The 19,968-nt window shown below is 34.2% G+C and overlaps 1 protein-coding gene across 1 annotated transcript in view; it reads left to right on the top strand.

The window, feature by feature from the left end:
- VWA8 (von Willebrand factor A domain containing 8) overlaps positions 1–19,968 on the top strand; it is a 381,934-nt gene that overhangs the window by 93,664 nt on the left and 268,302 nt on the right. Inside the window, exons 13-15 of the mRNA XM_049778742.1 lie at positions 6,411–6,571; positions 9,424–9,537; positions 19,311–19,479. Of these exons, the coding sequence (XP_049634699.1) occupies positions 6,411–6,571; positions 9,424–9,537; positions 19,311–19,479 (444 nt within the window). The remainder of the gene's footprint in view (positions 1–6,410; positions 6,572–9,423; positions 9,538–19,310; positions 19,480–19,968) is intronic.

The raw sequence follows: 19,968 nt of genomic DNA on the forward strand, positions 1-19,968 counted from the left end.
AGCATTTTGTCACTAATAGGTATGGACACAATCCTTAGAAGGTTGGTAGCTTATATTTGCTAGTCTTGGCATATTTCTTTACTCAACAGAATCTCAGATTTTCTTACTTCCTTTATTGTGGGTACAATTATTTTTTTGGTAGGATTGATTCATTTTGTTCAAATAAACAAAACTTGAAGTAAGCCTAGAAAGCCTACATAATTCCAATGAGTTTTCTTGTTGAGAAAATAACTCAATAATATTTATTTACTCCAATAAAACAAAAAGAAAATTTCATTGTTTATATTTTAATTCTTAATAATAAAATAAAGAACCTTATATACCTGGAGATAGAATTACTATTAGCTAAAGTTTTTTTTTTTTTGGGTGGGCAACCTGGTGACACTCAGGGGCCACTCCTGGCTATGCGCTCAGAAATCACTCCTGGCTTGGGGGACCATTTGGGATGCCAGGGGATTGAACCATGGTCCATCCTAGGCTAGCATGTGAAAGGCAGACACCTTACTGCTTGCACCACCACTCTGGCCCCTAAAATATATTTTTATTCCAATGATTTATATATGTATTTTATTGTATTATAGTCTTAGAGACTTACGGTAACTGAATTTAGAAACATTTTGAAGAGTATTTACATCATAATCAATATGCCTATTTCTAAAAAAGTTGATAGAGAAATGCAAGTTATGAAGGGTAGCTTAAGAGGTCTGCAGCTACTGAATTCTCACATTAACTCTACAGTATAGTCGAGGATTGATGAATCAATTCTCTCAGTTTCTTTTACAGAAATTTTATTGCTGTATTTGTCACAATATTCTTGCTGCTGTCAGTTTCCTTTATTTGGTAGCTGTGTCTTTCTTTGTGTAAACTACTTAATGCCTTCCTTCTTTGTTTTTTTCTTGTCTGTAAAATAAGGGCAGTAATTTTACCTATTACTTAGGGTTTTTAGGATTATATAAATTCATTTATGTAAAATTTGGCCCCTAGTAATACTCCATAAGTATTTCTAAAATTTTGCATTATTTTAATGTTCATATCTATTTGTTCAAATTTACATATAGTGTCCATTACATATATACATATAATGGATATTTTCAGCAGCCTTCCTCAAGATGTTGAAAAATTGTGATGTTGAAAAATGTTCAACATCTAGGAATGTTGAAAGATAATGAAAATTTTTATTCTTATTTAGTCACTTCACATTTGTAATTTTTGTTGCTCAACATTTACAACATAAATATTTTGCAGTTATTTTATTAAAGTAATAACTAATACCAGATTTTTCATATAACCATAAAAAATTCATTTATAAAATCATTTAAAGTAGATAATTGTCACAGAGTTCCATTCTAATTCTTTTCTACTACATTTTTCATACAATTATATTTCTCATTTTAATAGGACATTTTTATTTTCAGTAGGGTTTCTCTGCTGTAAATCAAAAGAGCAAAATTGCAAATGATACAGTATCTTAAAAAATATATGGATGTTTTCCAGGGATCTGAATGAAGGTGAGGTGTTGAAGGTTAGACAATGGTAGCTCTAAAGGAACTAGATTTCATGTCCTGTTATTTAACTTTTTTTTTTTTAAGAAAACACAGAAAGAGGAAATGATTCTGGCTCTTATGATATCACTAGTACTATTTTTATTCTTGTAAGTTTAAATGTTTCATGGATAACAAAATTATATGCAAAATGAGAACACTCATCTTTCCTGATTTTTATTAGTGGGCTTTTAAAATAATCATGTAGAATAAGCACAGTTTTAAAATATCTCACTTTCAGAATGTATGTATAAGAGGCAGAAATAAAATAATTACATGTTTGTATATATACATATATACTTAGCAATTCTACTATCTAACATAGATTTAACATTATAATGTTACATAAAAGTATTAGAACAATTCTGTACACTAAAACTTAAATATTCTATAGTCAGACAGTTAAAATTATGTTACTCTATTTTGCTTAATTAAATAGTTTTAGGTGCCATATTTTGTTGCTTTATTTTAACGATTAATTTTTTGTTAAAAATGTTCATATTACCCATTTCAGATTAAAAGGTTAAAAGTTCTCTTAAGAAGGTTTGCTTAAATTAATTTGTTCTATGAATATTTAGTTGTACTGTTGTACTTTGGTGTCCTTGTACTTTGACACAGTTAAAAATAACTCATGCATTTGAAAATAATTTCAGCATTCAAATGCTCTACCCCTGAACTTTAGTCCATAAAAATAATTTTAGATATAACGAATGTTATGTAACATGGGGCCATTTATTTCTGTAAAAAGTGGAATTTTATTTTTTTCTCCAAGTATAAGATCTTTAAAATAAGTTTTTGAGGAGACTCATTAGGCAATGTTCAGGAGTTAATCCTAGCTCTACACTCAAGAATTACTCCTGTGTACTTGGGGGATTATATAGGGTGCTTGGGTTGGAACCCAGGTCAGCCACCACATTTAAGGCAAATGTCATACCAGTTGGTACTTTATTTCTTCAGCCATGTATAAGGCTTTAATTATGAAAATTAATTTGTAATAAAGGGAATGCTATTTATTCTATCAGGGCATTTCTTTTTATGTAAATGCATATGTAAAGTGATTTGCTTTTAGCATGATAGTATGTAGAGTATAGGTGATAAAATTGAATTTAGTTAGACTTCTATGAAATGTCAAGTATTTTCCATCTTTAGTCCTTCTCTGAAGATTGAAGAAAGGATGGCTAGTTCTTGTCTGTAGTTGTGGTTGCATTAATAGCATTGATTTATTGGTCTGTTACTTCTTATTCTGTAGCAACAAATCATTTTCCTTTTACTTGAGTAAATGTAATGGAGTATTGAACTGCTAAGCTGGAAAAGAGAAACCTTACATACTGATGGTCTTTCTTGTAGTTTAAATTAAAGTAAATGCTTTTTTACTTGAAAGAAGCATGTATTGTAGACAGTGTGTGGGCTAACAAGGTAATGAACATTAGGAATCTTGACCAAATGAGGTACTGCTGTTTCATATCATTCATTGAATAAACACTTAGGATTTGTATGTATGAGAGGGGAATTTTCTCTTTGAAATAAAAGTACATGCCTGCCAGGTGCTAGTTTTAGTTCTTAGTGTTTTGTCTAAGTCAATTTCTTCACTTTTTTCTGGACCAAATACCTGCCACACGACCCTCCCCATAAAAAAAATAATAATGAAGAATGAAATTGTTTCACAATACCCCTGTTTTAGTCCAACACTGAAATTTTCAAGATTAACACCAATTCATTTCTTTGATATTTTTGTATTGGTGAAATGACTTTCTCCTGGACACCAATAGAAATACTTAAAGAAGACAAGTTCTTTCCCTTTTTTCACTTGTTTATTTATTTTTGGTATGGGATTCATATCCACTATTACTTAGAGGCCACTCTTGACACTGTCCTTGGAGAATCACTCCTGACAGTGTTTGGGGGACTTTATGTGATAATGGGTATAAAACCAGGGTCGACTACATGCAAGGCAAGTGCCTTAACATTTGTACTATATGTTTGGCCCTATCCTTAATTTTTTTTCACAATTTTCTTATATTTTGGAAAGCATTTTACCTATCATTAGGCAATTTCTTAATTCTATTAGGCTAAGGAATGTAAATAAATTAGCCAATTTTGTGTTCATTTTTAATCTCATTATAAAAATTAGTTTATTCTAACTAGGAGGCATATGAGGAGGCACTGATATAATGTTTGGTTAAGAAAATAAAAAAAACAGGTGGTAAGCCTCACTGCATCCACTGTGTCTTTAAGGTGTTAGGGCCTAAGCTTCTTTTCTTTTCATTTTCTTTTTTCTTTTAATTAATAATTTTTATTTTGACCAAAGTGGATTACAAATCTTTTACAGTAGTACTTTAGGTACATAGTGACAATGAATCAGGGGCATTCCCACCACCAATGCTGTCTTCCCTCCACCCCTGTTCCCAGCATGCATCCCATATCAGCCCTCCTTTGCCCTCCAGACTGCTAGCATAAGTGGTCCCTTCTGTGTCTAGCTTGTTGTAGATTGGGTATTGATTCTGTTGTAGTTGGCTTTGGATTTGGTGTTTAAGTCTGATCATTTTTTATTTCTACCTTGTGTTCATGTGACTGTTTGCTCTTCTTTCTCTCCAATACTCCCAGCTCTTTCATATGTGTACTTTTGACTTAGAACCATTGTGATAAAAACATGTTTTCTAATTTTTTAGTCTAGTTATTGCAATATAAGATGTAAAGTCATAGTGAATATTTTTCTGGAATCATTAATGAGTGAGTGTTCACTTTAAAGTTTTGTTTGTATTTAACTTTAAAAATATGTATAGGATCCAGAGTGAGAAAGTACAGACTCTTGAGTACAGATTCTTGCTTCTCATGCAGCCACCCTAATTCAATCCCTAGCATTGCATATGGTCCCCTGAACACTGCCAGGAGTAGTCTTTGAGAACCACTGCATATCGCTTATAAACAAAACAAAAAGGCGTGCATATATATGTACATATACATATGTATGTTTATATACACATGATTTATTCACAATTTGTTTATGAAAATGAGCTACTTTTATTTTGAGTTTGCCCTTTTTTCTTGCAAAGCAACCCATTTTCTGTCCCATAGCACAACAAGCATGGAAATTATCTCATTCTCATCATTATCTGAGGGTGACAGTAGGTGATATATTTAGTATTGTCTGTTGTAGCTATCATTGGCAAATTAAAATAACATATTGTTTTTACAGAATTTAAAAATTGTGTTGAAAAATTACAATTAATGAGTCAAACCAAATTTTGATACTGTGTCCAAACTGTTCCCTTAGAGCTATGAGAACTTTTTGACTTCAAATATAACTGTTTTCTCATATGTTTTTATGAATCAATAAGTTATTCAGACTTTCCTTACTAGTACTTTACATAATAGTGAGAATAATTAAAATTTACATTTCATTCTTGGTTTCAATATGGAGTTCTTATGATTAAAAGTCAGTTCATGAATTTTTTTACTTATTTAAAAACTTGAACATGAATAGCAAAGAATTTACAAAACCTACGTGTTTAGATAAAATAGGCTGTAAATATTTGATTTGTTAGATAAAATTGACAAAACTTTATTTGAAGCAGAAGACAAAAAGAAACTGTCTTTGACATTAATGCATACATGTAAAGATTCATATTATAAGCAATCAAAAATTTTTTTACTGGGATAAGCTTTCAGATACTATTACTGTTTGCATATTTTAGTGGCAGCACATTGTAGCTATGGTAGTACAAGCTTTAAACATTGCTAATCCTATTTGTCAATTCCTATGACTTAATTTCCTCCTTAATTATGAATTTTAAGCTGGAGAGAAAGTACAGCAGGTACTTGCCTTGCCTTGCATGTGACTATTTTCAGTTTGAGTCTTCATACCATATATGGTTCCCCAAAACCTCAGAGCCCTGAGTCCAGAGCCAGGAGTGAGCCCAGCTTACAAGTTGGCAGTAACTCTGAGAACTGCTGGGTCTGGCTCTCAAACAAAACAGAACTATATGTATGTATACACACATATAAGTAAATATGAGCCTTTGTGATTTTTTTTCTAATGTGATTTTCTGGGAGAACTCTCAACTGCAAAAAAAGATACAGTAATTTTAAGCATCTTTTTTTCTATGGCACTGATATTTATTATTATTTTGTTTATGTGCCAAATCTGGTAGTGCTTGGGAGGCTACTCCCTGTCCAGTGGTCCTGGCAGGGGGGGGGGCGGGGGTCAAGCCTTCCACCTCCACATACAATACATGTGTTCATCACTTTGATCTATCCAGCCCTAGCCTCTAATTAGGGGTGACCATCCTTCTTGGTTCCTTTGAGACTGAAGCATAGTGGATTAAATTCCACTGAAGTCAGTGGAAATTCCTGTCATCTTCTACAGAGATACCAAATAAACACTTTTAAAGAGGGAGGACATGATAAATTAAAAAGAGTATAAAAACCACTCACACACTACATTCTGTGGATGAGTTGAGAGGCAAAACCCTCACTTGACCTAAAAAAAAAGCTTTTGAATGTCTTTGTTTTCTATGGATAGAGATGATGTCCCAATCATATGGAATGCTATATTAAGAGAAAAAGCAACTATTACAACTAAACAGCTATTATCCATTTTCTTTTTTTTGTTTGTTTTTTGTTTTTTGTTTTTGGGCCACACCTGGCAGTGCTCAGGGGTTACTCCTGGTTGTCTGCTCAGAAATAGCTCCTGGCAGGCACAGGGGACCACATGGGACACCGGGATTCGAACCAACTACCTTTGGTCCTGGATTGGCTGCTTGCAAGGCAAACACCGCTATGCTATCTCTCCGAACCCTATTATCCATTTTCTTAAAAAAATTTTTAATTTTGCATCTTTCCTTCCTGGTTGGCGGGGATTGGTCATAGGACATGACAGCACGAGATCTGCTCCAGCAGAGATACACTCTTCCAAATGGAGACACTGCCTGGCGATCCTCACCCCTGGTGACTGCAGCTCTTGAAGGAAAGCTAGTCCTCCTGGATGGCATTCACCGGGTAAATGCAGGCACACTGGCTGTTTTACAAAGGTTTGTATAGAACACACATTCACACACACACACACACACACACACACAGACACATACACACACCACATAAACACATAAATACATCTACTATAAGTAGTAGATGTGGAACTCTGCCTGTCATCTTGTTTTTAACTGGGTTACATTGATCCTGAGAAACTTATCACTGATCATCAAAATAGAGCAGTGGATATTTTTTGTATAGTAAACACAGTAACAATGTAGTAAAACTGCATAATATTGGCACTTGAGGAGATTACTGCAAAATTCTATGAAAAAAGAAAGGAGAACATATGGGACTGGAGAAATAGTATAGGGGTTAGACTGCTTGCTTTGTATGGAACTGACCCCATTGACCCCTGGCATTATGTATGTACTGGGCACTGCCAGGAGTGATCCTTGAGCGGAGTCAGAAGTAAGCCCTAAACACAGGAAGGTGTGCCCCCCCCCCAAGTCATGATCTTATATGTAGAGATTTTTTTATTTTTTTTTGTGGTTTTTGGGTCACACCCGGCAGTGCTCAGGGGTTACTCCTGGCTCCATGCTCAGAAATTGCTCCTAGCAGGCACGGGGGACCATATGGGACGCTGGGATTCGAACCGATGACCTCTTGCATGAAAGGCAAACGCCTTACCTCCATGCTATCTCTCCAGCCCCATATGTAGAGATTTTTAAATGTTTCATCTTCATTCTGTCATGTACAGAGTTGTGTTTTTTTAAACTTTGACTATCAGGAAAGTTTAAATAGAAAATAATCCATATCTGAACTATTGAGAATGTCTAGTCCTTGACAAACTGCCAATACCAAGTATAATTATATATTACAAGAACACTATGAAAAATTCAAAATTGGAGAGCACTTAAAAATAATAAACCTTCAGTGCTTACTATATTTACTTTTAGACCTACAGTTATCATTAACTAAGTTACTCGTGTTGGACATTCTGCTCTCAGTGCTTCTTAGATTATGCTGACCTCCCATGCTGACCCAACCCCCAGACTTCCTGGCAATTCTAGTTCCTGGGTGTCTAAATATTTAACACTCAGGCTCCAATATAATCTGGTGACATAGGCCATGAGAACTACGAACCCATGTTGCTTCGTGGCTATGTGCTGAGAATCTAACTCAGGGCCAGTTGTGCAAGGCATGAGCCTCAGCCCTTTCAACTACATGCCAGTGACCATACCCAGACAACTATTCTTACTCAGTGCTTAGGGGGCCACGTGGTACTGAATCTCCAACATAGGGATCCTGCATGTACTTTCAGCTCTTTGAGTTATCACCCTGATTTCCTGCCTATTTATTTTAATTTTTCTAGCATTTGTTACTTTATTTTACCAGGGTCACACAGAGCAGTGCTTGATAATCTTGCAGTACCGGGGATTAAATTCAGAGCTTCACACATGCAAGGGTCTACCACTTGAGCTATTTCACTAACCCACTTCTTAGATTCTTAAACCAGAATGAATAGGACTAGAGCTGTACAATACTGATCTGGGGGCTGAAAAATATACAAGGCTTGAGATACAGTACCTTATATATGGTTGACTCTGATTCAGCCCACAGAACCACATGATCCTCCTAGGCATCACTGAGTATAGCCCTGGTAACCTCCTCACCCCCAGCACTGCTGGATGGCCCGATGATCCCTGGCACCACATCTGTCTTCACTCAAGTTGAATCACCATCCTAGATTGTGAAAGTGGTCACCAGAGCCTTCTGAACACTACTTGGGAGACCATAATTCAGTACCCCCAAATACTGATCTGAGGTGCCACGGTTCAAACTGAGGCTTGTAGCATACAAAAATAAGCTAGTTAACTCTTGTATTATCTTTCCAGCCCCTTTCTAGGAGTTTCTAAAGTGCAACCTCCCTTAATTTATATTATATTATATTATATTATATTATATTATATTATATTATATTATATTATATTATATTATATTATATTATATTATATTATATTATATTATATGTTATGTTATGTTATGTTATGTTATGTTATGTTATGTTATGTTATGTTATGTTATGTTATGTTATGTTATGTTATGTTATGTTTTATGTTATGTTATGTTATGTTATATTATGTTATGTTATGTTATGTTATGTTATGTTATATTATATTATGTTATATTATATTATATTATATATAATCATATGTTATATAATTACAATATATAATTATATTATATAATATATAAAATATTATAAACACCTTCCATATATTAGCTATCAATTAGCTATTCTGTGCTTTTTGCATTATTGCTTTAATATTTCAATTGAAGAGTGATCCTTTTCTATCTCTGTAACTTGAAAGATAGTGCTGCTATTCAAGCAGTGAATAATAAGGTCACCATCATAGCTGGTATATGAAATACCATCACTAGCTATTTCATTGTAAAGACATTTTTTATATTTCAAATGCTCTAGTTCCAAAAATAGCACTAATATTTTAATGCTGCTTTTTTTTTTAGTTATTTCATTAGACTTATAAAAGTAAGTGCCAAGTCCCCTGTTCATTAATGCATACCTCATGGCTGTCTTGACTCATTCATTCAGCTGCTTCTTTTTGTTTCCCTCCTCCTTCCACATTCCAGCTCCTCCTTGTCCTCCTCCTCCCTATCCACATCCAGCATCCATGACTCCTGCCCTCCAGTATGAAAAACTTAGACTTCTGCCAAGTGAAACATCACCTAACCAGCTTCAAATTTTGAAAGAGGCATCAAACAAGATTATTAGCCTCAGTTGTCAGTAGTAATAGACACTACAGTGTTAACTGACCAGTATAAATGTAAATATTTCAGTTTTCAAAAAGGATTCATTGTTTTCTTTTTTTTTTTCCTTTCCCATTAGATTGATCCATGACCGAGAGCTAAGTCTCTATGATGGCTCCAGGCTGCTGAGAGAAGACAGATACTTGCGTTTGAAAGAGGAGCTTCAGCTGTCTGATGAGCAGCTACGGGAGAGGTAATTAGGGAATTCTGTGCCCATAGCCTCATTGTTAAGTTCACTTTTCTTTTCTTTTCTTATTCTTCTCAACTGGGCTCAAGCCTAAGAATATCGAACTTAATAAGTTGTTGTACTGGGTATTGCTCATAGTTTGACAAAATTCTCACCTCACCCCCTGAGGTGCTTGTGAGCCAGAGCACCCTGGGACCCAGCAGTGCAGGAGGTATGTATCAGCTCATGTTAGGGATGAAATCAGGGCTCACACATGCTAGACTTGTGCTCTTTCAGATACTTGAGTGGTTTCATTTGACACTTCTTAAAGTTTGAGTTTGCTATTCAACATATACTCTGCATCCTTAGCCTTACTTGGACATAAGAGTTAAAACATTTTATTTATTGTTATTTATTTACTTACTGTTTTTTTTTTTTGGGCCACACCTGTTTGATGCTACTCCTGGTTAAGGGGTTACTCCTGGCTAAGCACTAAGAATTTGCCCCTGGCTTGAGAGGACCATATGGGACCACTGGGGGATCGAACAGCAGTCCTTCCTTGGCTAGCGCTTGCAAGGCAGACACCTTAACTCTAGCGCCACCTCACTGGCCCCTATTGTTTATTTTTTTAATTTAAACACCATGGCTACAAATTTGCTCATAATACAGTAGTTTCTTTTTTTCACAGATAAAGGTGTTCATGATTGAATTACAATCATACAATGTACAACAACCTTCACCAGTGTACATTTCCTGCCACCAATGTTAACAGTTTTCCTCTCACCCTCCCTGATTATTTCTGGTGTGGGGTTGCTTATTGAAGCCTTCCTCCTCATGAGGCAAAGCCTTGGGATAATAGCAAGCCTGCTTATCAATTCTCCTTTGGGCTTTGGTTTGTCCAGAAAATCTAAGTTCTCTCTTATAGTCACTAGGATTTTTAGGAAAATAAAGACTTTCGATGCTGTGGAACCTTGTCATCACTCCCAGGATCTGTCTTATGGTGGTTATTGGAACTTTTTTCTCAGTTTTCCGACATTCATCACTATTACTTTATTTTCTGGTAGGAGACTCACAGCTGGCAATGTTCAGGGCTTATTCTTGAATCTGCTTCAAAGGATCACTCCTGGTGGAGCTTGGGGGACCAGATAGGGTGTCAAGAGATCGAACTTGAGTTTGCCACATGCAACGCAAATTCCTTACCTGCTATCATCTATCTATCTATCTATCTATCTATCTATCTATCTATCTATCTATCTATCTATCTATCTATCTATCTATCTATCTATCATCTATCTATCTTCATCATCATCTATATTTATTTAAATTACTTTATTTAAAGACTGTGGTTAAAAGGTTGTTCATAATACAGTTTTTTCCCCACAGTTATGAAGTTGTTCATGAATGAGTTCCAGTTATATGATCTGCACCACCCTTCATCAGTGCACATTTCCTGCCACTAATGTCCCTGGTTCCCATCTATGGCAGAATATGGCAGAACTCTCTCTCTCTCTCTCTCTCTCTCTCTCTCTCTCTCTCTCTCTCTCTCTCTCTCTCTCTCTCTCTCCCCCCCCCCTCCCCCTTTTATTTCCTTTTAGACACTGATTTGTAATAATATTACTGAAGGGTATAATGCATATCACTTTACCTCTTTTGTCACCAAATTCTTGTCCAGAGTGATCATTTCCAACTATCATTGTCATATTGGTCCCTTCTCTACCCTAACTACACTCTACCCACTGTTTGTGGGAAGTTTTCTATCATGGACCGGTCTTTTGGACCTTTGTTCTTATTGTCTTTGGAAATTATTACCATGCTATCTTTTCTTTTTATATCCTACAAATGAGTTCGATATTTTCTCATCCTCTGACTCATTTTTCTGAGCATAGTACTCTCCATATCCATCCATGCATGAGCAAATTTCATGACTTTATCTTTTTCTAACAGCTGTGTAGTATTTTATTGTGTGGATGTACCATGTTTCTTTATTCACTCATCTGTTCTTAGGCATTTGCATTATTTCCAGATTTTGGCAATTGTGAGTAATGCTGCAATGAGCATAGGAATGCAAAAGGCTTTTTTGCATTGTTTTTGTGCTACTACGGTATATTCCTAGGGGTGTCCTTACTACTATATATCTTTCAGACTCCACTCTTACTTTCTACACTCTCTTAATTATAAATCAGTCCCAGTTTTGTCTCCAGAGTTACTATTGCTATAGCAATACTTTTCCCTCTTATTTTGCTTTTAATATTTTATCATTATTAAACATGAATGAAACTTGAGCTAGTTGCTCAGAGATTTTATGAAAAATTCCATCCTCTCACCTGTGCAGAATACTTTCCTATTTCCCAAACTCTGAAATCTACACTTTTCTTCTTAAGCTGTTTGTTTTACTATTTATCCCTTCACTAAACAGCATATTGTCATTATAATTGTTTTATTTATTTTGGGGGGAGAAGTTATCTATTTATTTCCTAATATAAAATATGAAAATTTAGCTTTTTTACCATCTTCCCTCCAATTAAAAATATACAATTTTTATGTTTCATTCTTTCTAATTAGTTATGTAATAATTTTGTTGAAAACATTATTCAATGATTACATTGTTATCACAGTATACTGACTGCACAGCAGCCGAGCTATTTTCGTAAACAATACCTTTACCTTTCTTGGATGTTTTGTTTTTCATCAATTAACAACTGCTTATTATATGAAGAGATTGGAGAGACAGTATAGCAGGTAAGGCACTTGCCTTGCATGAGACTGACCTTTGTTTATTGCCCAGTGTCCCATATGATCCCCTGATTGCCCCCAGGAGTAACCTCAGATAATTTTTGAGTGTGACCCAAAAACTAAACCAAAAATAAAGGTAAAAAATCAATAATTGCTGTTACATGAAGATACAGGTATATGTTTACAATCTAACTTTTAAATGTTAGAATGAATATGTCACTATAAATGAATTCTCTGGGAAGTCAGTGAAATAAATAATTACTGTTTCTTTATATTCATCACTTTCTCCCCCTAAACATTTCTCCTTCAATCTGAATTTTCTCTCACTATTATTCTAAAACCTTAAGCATTCTATCAACTTTTATCTTCTCTCAATTTCATTACCTCTCTTACTATGTTTTGACTTGTTTTAGCCTGGTTTTGTTCTTCACCTATAGCCCATCTGTCTTTCTAGATCTCTGTGTATTCTCTGAAAATGTTGCCTCTAGTTTTTTTTTTTTCTGTCTTTCATGTGGATGCTGCATCTCTTGTGCTGAACCTCTAATTTTCTTTTTATCTCTTGTATTTTGACAATTGATTTGATTTCATTGACTTTCAGAGGCAATGAATTCACTTTGCCTTATGAAAGATAAAAGACTATTTTTTTTTTCCATTTTGACATTCTTTTTAACCTGAGAAACACAGTATTTTTCTTACCATTATAAACAATTTTTCTCTTTGTTGCACAACAGGCACATTGTACAATCTGCTTTGTTCCGATAGTATGGGTTTTGGTAAATTTCTTGACCATCTCCTTATTTATCTCAAATATAATTCATTTTTGTCTTCTGAGGAAAACAAACAAACAAACATTCTCTTTGAACATTACCTTAGGTTTAAAAAGGATTATATTTTTCTTTGACAATATTGCTTTCAAGTTGACCATATTTCTTTCAAACTATATTTATTGGATAGACGGTAGGCAGCTTGTTTAAAAGGAGAAGCACAGCAAGGAAATTAACTTATTTTATCAGTAAGTAATTTGACCCAATATGTAGCACGGTTTACCCGATATGCTGCCTGTATTGCCATTCTTGGCATTAGCATTGGAATTGTCAGTTAAAAACTTATATAACCCAAGAGGTCTGTCTTTTTTATATTTGTACCTAATCATAGAACTTAAGTTTTGTAATCATCTGATTATTCAGTCTTTAAACAAACTCAGTTATTAATTCTTAGTTTTTTGAATTAGAAAGATCAAGTATAGAGTGATGGAAGGCATATTTAATAGCTTCTTTACCTAAGATCTATTTAGATAAATTTAGATACCCATTTGACTTTCAAACAGGAATAATTTTTATATTTGTGTTTAGCAGGTCTACCTGACTTATAAATATCAGAAAACAGTTGTTAGGAAAAAAAGGAATTTATTGTTATCTCATATGTTCAAAGAAGGTAAAATATAAAGTTGGATCTCATAAAAGTAATGGAATGTAGGATTTTAATATTATCAGGATTCTTTATCCTTTGGTATACTTCATCTTTTTGCTTCTAATGTCCTAATACCTGGCACATATTAGATTGTTTAGAAATTTTTGAATGAATGAATAAACCTTAAGCTAAGATAAATTCTAGGAATTTCGGGGTAAAGATAATTCTAATAATCTAGTTATAGATGAATGACTTTTTAAGTAGCAGTGTTTCCTTTTACAAACCTATTAATTAGGAACACTTTGCCTTTTAATGACAAGTCTGATAGCACAGGGTCTTAAAAGCTGCCAGCAGTGGGCTACCCTGCCTTTCAACTTCATAGTGTGAGACCTAATTTATAAACAATTATATTCGCTCTTTGTATTCTAATTCTTCACTGGGATTATATATCTTGATTATTTTCAGAATTCTCTGTGGGTTTTAAGCATTCTTTGCAGATAATTACTTGACTAATATGCCCTTAGAATTGGGCTAAAAAATGTTAGAGAGTTTTCTTCACTTGTGTAAAATCGCAAGAATATTGTGAACAATATCGTTAGAAATAGCTTAGTGGTCACACAGCAGAGATACCATGCCTGCACTTCTCACAGGAAATAAGGACCAAAATAGAACTGCTTCCTTTGAAGAGAAAACTTTTGTTAGGGAAAGGGGGAGTACAAATACTGCTAAATGTGTCCTTTCCTGCCCTTGGTCAGAATAGAATGAGAGGAGTAAGTGTTCCTGTAAAGTAAGTTAAGTCTTAGTTTATTCTATCTCTATCAGAAGAACAAGTTTCTGATTATCTTAGGGAAATAAAGATTAGTATTCTACCCTCAGTTATAATTACATATATTTATGCTTAATATTTTTATAATATGCTGGATACTTTTTATTGATTTAAACTCAATACTGAACACGGTGTATTCAGTTTTTATTGATGAGTCATGAACTTTGAGCAAAATCATTGTTCAGATGGAATCTCTGGACTGTTTTTCTCTTTTCTATTTTTGTGGAGCCATGCCTGGGATGTTCAGGGTTTACTCCTGGCTCTGCACTCAGTGATCATTCCTGATGGAACCTGGGGAACTATATAAGGTGATTAGAATCAAGTCTGGGTTGGCCATTTGCAAGACAAGTACTGTACTTGCTTTGTTATTGCTCCAGCCTCATTTTTCTCTTATGTTTGAAAACTGGGTTTGCACATTCTATCTTCTTAGAAACCTCACCATCTCTTTGCTACTCTATTAGGCCATGTAAAATCATAATAAAATTGAAGATACAGCAAAGAATTTATATTTATGTCCAAGTACTTGTTTGAATTTTGAAACAATGAGCATTAAGCAAATTTTGACTTTGAAAAAGAATTCTAAATATTTTTATGACTAAGCAACAGTTTTATACTTAGTGACTATAAAGAAACTTATTAATTTTTATGCATATTGGTTTTGTCTTTTTGCTATTGACCACCTTTTCTCAAATTCATTCAAGATAAGAGTTGGCATCTCTGCTTTCAATAGAAGATCATTAATTTAAGTTCTTGTCATTTTATTACCCAATGTGTACACATTTAAACATATATATTTTATTACCATTGATGTAACATAATTGTAATAGTGTTAAAGTTTATGTTTTCAGTTTACCAAACATAACTGCACCATAGCCTTTACCATCAAAGTGCTTCATTGTCCTCAAATTACTTTTAGCCAGTATCTTCCTTCCCTGCCTTCCACTTCCATCTTGGTAACCTCAGTCCTTTATCTAGAGTCCAAGAATTTGTTTGCATTGGATACTGTTAGTTCTATGCTGTTTCTTTATATGACTCAAATGAATGATATAATTTGGCATTTATACTTCTTCTGACTTATTTTACTTAATTTGGCACTGTCTAGTTTTCTTGAAGTTATAACAAAATATGGTATTTCATCTTTTCTTACAGCTGAGTAGTATTCCATGTATATGTACGTATATATACATATACACACACACATATATATACATATATATAGATATATATTTCTCACCCAGCGGTGCTCAGGGGTTACTCTTGACTCTGTTCTCAGAAGTCACTTCTGGCTAGTTCCGGGGACTATAGGGGATGCCGGAATCAAACTGGGTCCGTCCTGTGTTGGCCACGTGCAAGGCAAATGCCCCACTCCTGTGCTATTGTTCCAACCCCATACCATGATTTCTTTATCCTTCACCTGTCATTGGATATTTTGATTGTATCCAGATCTGACTCTTGTACATAACACTACAATGAACATTTAAACAAAGATGTATTTAAATCTTTTAAATTTGTTTCCATGTTCTTGGAATAGAAGTCAAGGAGTCATTTATCTTTTTTTAAACCCTTGCCACCAAATATATTACAAATATTTTATCACAATCTTTATTAATAATACATTTACTTATTTTTCAATTTATTTAGTATCTACTTTCTTTTAGACATTACTCTATGCCTTAAATGGTATAAAGAAAAATTAGTCAATGTTTCTACTTAGTTATCATTACATAGAAAGAAAGAACATATACATAGCTGCATAATCTTCTGAATTTGTACTATATATGGTTCATAAGACAGTTACAAGATCTTCTTCCAGTTTTCAATGTTATTATAGATTTTTTTCTATATCACTCATATTTCTTAATTATACTGATTTGAAAAAATAAACCCTATAATTTCCTTCAAAGGTTTGGAGTCTATTGGTCTTTTTTTTCCTCCTTCTTTTATGGTTCTGTTGAACTATGATTGTCATGTGACAGAAAACATATTTAATGTGTATAATTTAATATTTTATTGTATATGTTTGGGAACCCTAATCACAATAAAGATAACAAATGCTTCCATATCACAGATATGTATTTCATCTAATACATCTCTCAGATTGCTTTGAAACTCTCCCTCCTATGTACCCACTGTCATTCGTCTTCACTAACATCTGTTTCTGGTTATATGTTTCTATATAACTTATTATCTAGAATTTTCTATTAATGAAACCACTTAGTATATAGTCTTCTTAATTGTTTTTCTTTTAGCATAATTATTTTGAGATCTTTCATGTAATTATATATATAATTCATTTCTTTTTATTTACTAGAATTATTGGGAAGTTCACTTTAAAAACATATTTAAGCCCCCAAACATGAAGACTGATATTTATGAATTTTTTTAAAGATCTATTGGTGTTTTTAACTTTTAGGAAATAATATGTACTTAATCTGAGTCAGTCCTGTCTTTAGTTTTTCCATTGTTACTTTATCCGTTGTGTTAAATTACAATAAAATTAGTTAACTTTTTTATTTTACATTTTAATAGGGCTTTTGTTTCTAATTCTTAATTTCTTACCACTTCTATGTTTATATTACCTACCATTATGTCAGATTCTTCAAAAGTCCATGGCAAATTCGTTGGAGCACACTGCTCTCTCACTTTCAGTCTTGAGAAACTTAACATCATTAGGAAATGAGTTTCCATATGACCTGTTTGTATGTAAAGAAGCCTTTAGAAAACTAAGCAAATAAAAATTTCCTTCTCATCCTGTTATTCAGTAGGTGTCTGTTTTTATAGTCAGCGTACACTTCAATGCCTAACCAGCCTAATATATCAACTGTGTCAGAAACTGCCCCCTTGTGGCTGGTGGTACATGCCAACCCATGTTTGATCCCCGGTACCCCATATGGTTCCCTGAACCTTGCAGGAGTGATCCCTGAATGCAGGACAAGGAGTATGCGTTGAATACTTATGGTGTGGCTCAAGGAAACAAACAAACAAAAAACAACCCAACAACAACAATAAAAAAAGAAACTGCCCTTTGAGCCATTAGAGTTAATAACCCAAATTGGATATGTGTGTCTTAAGCAATGACCATCACATCTTTAAATCTGAACTACTACTTTGCTGTCCTGTTAATTGCTCTTCTAATCCTAGCTTTACAGTTCAGCATGAAACCTGTTTCCTGTTCTATTGGCTTAAGATGTAAAGAGAACTTCCCCTGTGGCTTGCCTTTTGTGATTAGTTAGGCTTTGTTTATTCCTGCATATAATTCCTGCATATAATCTCTTGAGTGAGAAATTACTTCTGTAGTTTTAATTTTGTGTCAAAGCAGGCTTCGTAGCTTCCTTTCTTTTAGTAGAGAGGAGGATCAAGGATGAAGCATTATCTCTTTCTAGGTCATTAAGCGGTTTTCTGGATGATAGCAAACTACTTAGCAGGAGTGGAAAATGGAATACTCTTCCCTTTCAGCTTTTAGATCATAGAATTTCTTCTGTCCAGATTCTGATTATGGGACTACTCACAATCAATCCTCACAACTTTCAGTCACTGTCCAGGTTGTTTCCTTTCCTCTTTCCCTGAAACAGATCTTTTGGACAGAAAAACTCTATGCCTTGTTTGGATATTTTTTCCTGCTTAGAGAAATAAAATTAACATCAGATGGCTTTTATGAAATTTTAAAGACTGTTTCTAAAAATTGCTTTTCCCTAACATATCCTGCAATCCAAGACGCAGTGAAACTGTTGGACCAAGATAAGTTATCAGAACCTTAATCTAGAGACATATGTCCAAATTCCTGATACTCTAGCTGCCAAATCTTTTAACTATTGAGTTCTATAATAATAGTTAATGGTAAAGAATAGCCATTTTTGGATAAATGCCAGTTGCTTTCCTGTTTTTTTTTTTTTTTTTGTTGTTGTTATTTGACAATTTTAGCATGTGTTTGAGTTTTATATCTTTTATTTAGCACGGAGACTATTGCCTGCTAAAGGAATTTTGCCACTGGAATTTTGAATAGTTTACTAAATGTGGATAATGTTTACATCCTGATAAGGGGTTTCCACTTCTTTCTCCCAGTATTACTCAGGTCATTTTGTAAGTGTGGGAAGTCTTCATCTTACTCTCTGTATCCAAACAAAGATTTCCCAACAAAGAAGAGATCATTTTAAAAATTGCCTGTAAAATGGCAAAAGGTGAATTATATAAAATTTAGTTTTCTCTACATTTTTATATCCTTTCCTCCTGCCTATCTAAATTTTACTTTTTATTCAGTTCGTTATGCTGGGTACAGAGTTGGTATTATAAAAAGTCTCTCCATTCTGAGTCATACTCCTTGATCTTTCTGATTGACATGAGTGGGCTCCTTGCAAGTCAAGAGATTTTGAATAAAGAAAGGGGGCCTGTCTAATGAGTGTGAAAAAAATGAGAATATGTTGGAAGGGACTATGGAGAAAATTTACTTAGGCACAACAACCTATCCAAAATGCTGGCTTTTGGATCAAAGGTTCAGCTTAGCAGAAGAGCACTTGTCTTGTATGTACAAAGGCCTGAGTTCACATCCAGCACCACAGACCAAAATAAATATGTGGAAACTGGTGGGGGAGGGGAGTTGTCAGGATGGAATTTCATTGGTGAATATAGTATTTCACATGTTAGCAGTAGGTGAGTCATTTGTTTTAATTGTATGTTTTTAAAAAGGCCTATTCCCCTCTTCCCTCATGAAGCTAGTTGTTTGATAGTAGTTTTGACTTATTTACAGTATGGTAACTTGATTATTGCTCAGGTTTAACTACTATGACTTAATTTTTGATATGAAAAGTTATGTTTAATTTTTTTTCCCTTTCAGATTCATCTTTCCTGTCCACCCCTCCTTCAGAATCATCGCGTTGGCAGAACCTCCTGTTATTGGAAGCACAACACAGCAGTGGTTGGGACCAGAATTTTTAACCATGTTCTTTTTCCATCATATGAAACCACTTGTGAAGAGTGAAGAAATCCAAGTAATTAAGGAAATGGTAAGGGCAGCTCTAGCCTGATACCTTCATCTGCTCTCTTTTTAAGGTACACAGATAACTGCTGGAACAAAAGTGAATATATTTGACTTTTGCTTATAATTTATTCCCATATTTCTTTGTATACTGTTTCTCAAACTTTAACCAGCGTCCTCTATAGGAGTTGGTAAAATTCAGGTTGGTGAGTTAGTAGATTCAGAGCTGTACATGAAAATGAACATTTTCAAAGTTCTCAGGTGGTGCTGCTTGTCTTGAGATCCCATTTTGGGAATCATGAACCTGGGATCATGCCCTTCTTTTCACATATGGGAGCCATTTTGGAATCTCTTTTTTGTTTGCTCATCCAAAAGTGACTGTTTTAATTTTCTGTTTTAAAGAAAAACCAAATGTATTTTTATTTCTCTAAAATTTATAGAAAAGGGGCCAAGCGCTAGCCTAGGAAGGACCTCAGTTTGATCCCCCAGCGTCCCATATGGTCCCCTCAAGCCAGGA

The sequence above is a fragment of the Suncus etruscus genome, chromosome 8, assembly GCF_024139225.1.
Source record: "Suncus etruscus isolate mSunEtr1 chromosome 8, mSunEtr1.pri.cur, whole genome shotgun sequence".
Classification (NCBI taxonomy): Eukaryota; Metazoa; Chordata; class Mammalia; order Eulipotyphla; family Soricidae; genus Suncus; species Suncus etruscus.